At 40.8% G+C, this 5343-nt stretch overlaps 1 protein-coding gene across 1 annotated transcript; it reads left to right on the top strand.

The window, feature by feature from the left end:
* Window positions 1-1322: 1322 nt before the first annotated feature.
* Window positions 1323-2892, top strand: LOC113472422 (the record flags this gene model as incomplete). The annotated part of the gene is made up of 3 exons (XM_026832175.1): window positions 1323-1454; window positions 2218-2324; window positions 2730-2892. Coding segments are annotated over 3 exons (402 nt in total), but the record flags the coding sequence as incomplete, so codon positions are not given.
* Between the last annotated feature and the right edge of the window lie 2451 nt (window positions 2893-5343).

Below are 5343 nucleotides of genomic sequence, written 5' to 3'. Positions count from 1 at the left end.
TAATGGGTTACCTATAGGTAATTTAGTAAGTAGGTACCTACTTAAAAAAAATCATAATAATAATAATAAAGAAATAAAGAAATAAATATTGCACTGAAATAAATTTAAAAAAAACTACCTACCTATGACAGAATTAATTTTATTTATAGTACCTACCTATGTATCTAGTATCTACCTACCTAAATAATAATAGGTATCATCACAATCATCTACAATTCTACTTAGGTACCTAAGATGATAATCACTCACATCAATTTCGCAAAGAAATACCTACGACTATTTCGCGAGTTCGTTATTTCAAAATCCCAACAAGCACACTTTTCCAACTCACTATTTCAACTAAAAAGTAAAACTTGTTATTTTAACTAAAATTAACTCAATTTCCTTCAAAACGCCCAAAAACAACACACAATTTCATTCCCGTCTAAATATTTGCGAAGCGTTTCAATCTGACTCACCATCTCACCAAAATGAATAGATTTTTTTTTTTTTTTTGCTCAGGTGGCTTTAATTTTATTATTGCTTATTTGCTGATCTTTCATTTTCCTGTGCCCACCCAGGGGGGGCCATTACTGTTCCCATTTAGGTGCTGTGTGAACACTAGATCACCAGAAAGATTGTCCCGAAAAGCAGTCAATAGGAGGAAGCTAGCCGTTCCGAGAACAAACCTTATCCGTTCAAGATAAAATTCGCCCCGGGTGGAAATCGAACCCGCGACCTAGCGCTTACAAGGCAGACACGCTACGAACCAAGCTAACTAGGCTGGCACAAAACCGATAACCCCAACACTAAATTCAATTATTTTCTATGCCGTTCCGAGAACGAACATTATCCCATCAGGATAAAATCCGCCCCGGGCGGGAATCGAACCCGCGGCCTAGCACTTACAAGGCAGACTCACTACCAATTAAGCTAACTAGGCTGGTAAGTTATCTAACGTCACTGTGTAACTGCCCAGGGCTTTGGTGACGTGGGGTTTTACACTCCATTCGGGGACAAGCGACATCAAAACTTCGAACCGAAGTTGAAGTATCATGGAAACTGGCTGTGCTCCTGCTTATTTAGGGCTCCTCTTACTGAGGAGCTTATAGCAGCCCCTTCCCGACGGCCGGGTGAAGCCAGCAGCGCAGCACGCAATTTCTCAGATGGCCACCCATCCAGATATGTACCGACTATAGAACTCCTGTTAAGCTGACAGCCAGTTAAGTTCCATTTAATTTGTATTGGCTTAACAGGGCTGTTAAGCTAACGGGCTGTTTGAGGTTGGGAAGAAGGTTGGTGAAATCCACCATAAATTTAATTATTTTCTACGTCTATTCCAGGTATCGAACCCGGGGACAATGCGTTACAAAGACGCGGCCCCACATCGCCAGGCTGGCGTATTCACACAGTTGTGTGGTATGCTGAAACGGCATATCACACTCAAACGGAGAGATACAAGAAGGACCGTGTCGGTAAGTAATGTTGCAATTCTGTTCAAAAGAGGGGTCTGCGAAAAGTGGACCTCCTTTTATAAACGTACGTCTGCAGGAGATCTTTAGAATATTTCATGGGAAAGACGATTAGAGATTTTTTTAAGAGGTTTGATAAAGGTAACTGTATCGACCCGAAATCGAAGAGAAAAGGAAGACAGGATAAGAGAAAGCCAGCCATTCCGAGAACTGGGAAAAGTCAGCGCCCAGATGGTCACCCATTACGGATACCAACGCGGAATGTTGCTTATCTTTAGTGAACCATTAGGTTCACTGAAGTTGCTTATCTTTAGTGAACCATTAGGTTCACTGAAGATAAGCAACAAATACCTTCAATATTAACTTTAAATACCCTTCAATATTGAATTTAAATGAATTTATTGGTTTTTTCATGTCAAACTTAAAAAACAGTAGGAGAAATAGGAAATGGACTTTCATTGGGACTCGAACCCAGGGACTCGCGATAACCAGACCAACCTACTTCCGAGGTTCCGAGCTACTAAGGGTAATTTTCCAATAATTCGATAAAGTCAATAAAGATCATCGAATCATCAATCAATAAAATTTATTTCAAGGCCGTAAGGTAGCTAATAATAAAAACACCATTAAAAAATGTGGTATCAATCTACATAGGCAGGTACACTGCATGCTCCATAAGCAGGAACGATGCGTGAGGAGCAGAAGGACCCGGGTTCAATTCCAGCCGAGACATAGAATTCTAAATTGGCTGAGAAAACAGCTACAGTTACATACTTGAAAACCGAAAATTACATTACTCTGCTGCTCATCTCTTACTCATTTTCCCTCATCATGTTCTCTTTCTTCCTCACGCCCTTCTTCGACAAAGCAGCTGTGAGTATTTTTTTATTGGCCCTGGCCACAATAATACCTAATGGAAGTGAGGGGCAGGGCAAAGTAGACTGAAGAAAAGGTGGAAAGATTGTGTGAATCAAGACCTGGGTGAGAAAAATTTAACATGAAATGAGGTACACAATAGAGCTGCCTGGAAGAGACTGTGACAAGAAACGCCGACCCTATTTAAATAGGAAAATGCTAGGCAGAAGAAGAAAAAAGTATCTTTAAATAAAACACAATAAAAAAAAGTACCTATGCTGTGTGACTATAAATAGAGATAGTCCATACCATGGATTAAATTGAATATCGAATCTAGATTCTTCTGATTCTCTTGATACAGACCAAAAAATATATACCCTTTAAGTTAGTTAATCTTACTATTGTTCATCTCCCTTTTTACAGTCGGCAGGTATCGTCGCGAGCTTTGTGGTGAGCATTGTGAGTCTCCTGTACTTCCTCCAGATCTTTCTGTCCAAATCTCCGACCTTTGTGTTCTGGCTCATGTCCCTCATGAGTTCGGCAGGTTTTGCCCTCGCCATGGACAAGGTAAGTGATAACATTAAAGGTAGAAATACACTACCATCATGTCACGTCACGTGAACCCAGGGGGAGATATCCCTGTCCAAATCACCGACCTTTGTGTTCTGACTGATGTCCCTCATGAGTTCGGCCGGGTTTGCCCTCGCTATGGACAAGGTAAACGTTCACAGGGACTCTCGAGCTAAATCCTGACGAGATTTCTTTAAAGGCATTTAACGTCACTGTACGCCGCCTGTCACGTCACGTGAACTCATGGGGAGATATCCCTGTCCAAATCACCGACCTTTGTGTTCGGACTGATGTCCCTCATGAGTTCGGCCGGGTTTGCCCTCGATATTGACAAGGTAAACGTTCACAGGGACTCTCGAGGTAAATCCTGACGAGATTTCTTTAAAGGCATTTAACGTCACTGTACGCCGCGAAAGCTTCCGAATGCCACTCGTCGCTACTCGGTTAAAGTCGCTACTTAATGGTCCTCGCAAGGCTGAGTGCACCCCGAACTCCAAGTACAGAGCCGAAAAAACTTCGACCTCACCAGGAATCGAACTCGGAACCTTTCGGCATGCAAGCCTAGTGTGATACCCACTCAGCCATGGAGGTTGTTAAAAATAACATCAATAAAAAAAAATACAAGAAAAGAATAATAGTATTCGCAATCGAAATATCGATATTGATACCTCGACTCATCGAATTTATCGATTTCACAACTCGAAGCCACTTGGAAACGAAAAAAACCGACAATAACATCAATAAAAATAAATAAAAGAAAATAACATCAATAAAAATAAATAAAAGAAAATAACATCAATAAAAATAAATAAAAGAAAAGAATAATAGTAGTCGCAATCGAAATATCGATAATGACACCCCGACTCACCGATTTCACAACTCGAAGCCACTTGGAAACGAAAAAAACCGACGGCGCAATGAGGCAGTATTGTTTTTTAATAGCACGTGATGCGTTCTTATCAGTGATAACAGATTGGTGATAAGAAATTTGAATGGGTCTCAGACCTCTCAGACTCAGTAGGAACAAGACACTAGAGGTGAAATAATTAGTAAAATAATAATTAGTGGAATTATTATTGGAGAACGGGAGGAAACGGACTGAATAAATTGAGGTAAGGGAACTGATGATTTTTTTTCAACTTTTTAAAGAAAAAATGCGTTTCTTTTTTGCAAGTATTGTTATTTGGGAAGAATAGGTATATATAGGAAGTGCGGTTAAGTTGCCAAATAGGTAAGTACATATTTTCGTGGTGAATTTATAACGATGTCCATTGTTATACCTACTTTGTTATAATTATTTAGCTGTAGGTATTATAAAATTTTATGATCGAACCGGCCGGTCCGATTTGGAAACAATTTTAAATACATAGAGACATACTCGCATTATCAGATTTTGGGCTCGAAACTGCTCAAGTGAGGAATGTGATGACCTAAAATTGGACACATACATAATTGGGTGATAACTTGATTAGGCATAGTGGTAGGTATGTAGGTAGTAGGTACTCTCATTGAATGAAAGTTCTTTAATCTTTAATGGCTTTCATTAAGGTAAACTTTCATTTCATTGGTAGATTCGTATAAGCTTAATCCATCCTTTGGGACTGTTTGCCCCTACACCTAAGCCTCGGAATGGGCTTTTTAGTCCGTCCTTCCTTTATAATTACAATATTAATAAAAAGGTATAAGGGACGGACTATTGTATTCGCTTCGGTGTCACATTACATTCCTTCCTGTGGGATAAGGAAAGTAAAAAATTAAGGGGAACTGTAACAACGGAGATGTTAACGTCCTAAAATGGAACAGTGAAGGAGGACAGGATAGGAGGACAGGATAGGAGGAGGCCAGCCGTTCTGAGAACGAACCTTATCTGTTAGTTAGGATACAGTTCGCCACGTGTGGGAAACCCGCGACCTAGCGCTTACAAGGGAGATGCGCTCTACCTTCCAAGCTAACTAGGCTGACTTAGGCCAGCCACTCACTCTCAGGTTGATCAGGTCCGCGTGTCAGGTCTAACTGATAGTGTGTGTGCTTATCAGGTGGACCTGATCAGGTGTACCTGTCAGGTCTACCGGATAGTGGAGTGGCTGACCTGAGCTCGAACTTCCTACTGGTAAGAAAATTTGAAGGTTTTTGTAGTCAAATATCACCCCTCCAACACTTCTAAACCAGCCCCTGGTCTGGTAGGCATTACAATAATTTTATTGTGATGACATGATGATTTAGGATACAAGCTACAGCTTTGTTTGTCAGATTATAAGTGGATGTCTTTCAGTGATTGTACGCCGCGGTTCGATTTCCTGCTCGGGGATTTATCCTGTACGGAACGGCTCGCTTTCTTCTTTCCTGCCTTCTCTTCGATTTCGGGACAGTAGGACGTTGGCAGTTATAGTAAACTATATTCGGCAACAAGTTATCCGCCTTAACCTAACCCAGCCTGAGTGGGCCGGGAAAAGACAGCTTCAGCGAT

Source organism: Diaphorina citri, unplaced genomic scaffold (genome assembly GCF_000475195.1).
Source record: "Diaphorina citri unplaced genomic scaffold, Diaci psyllid genome assembly version 1.1 scaffold5407, whole genome shotgun sequence".
Classification (NCBI taxonomy): Eukaryota; Metazoa; Arthropoda; class Insecta; order Hemiptera; family Psyllidae; genus Diaphorina; species Diaphorina citri.
Note: the sequence above shows the minus strand (reverse complement) of the source record. Positions and strands in the feature narration are given on the sequence as shown.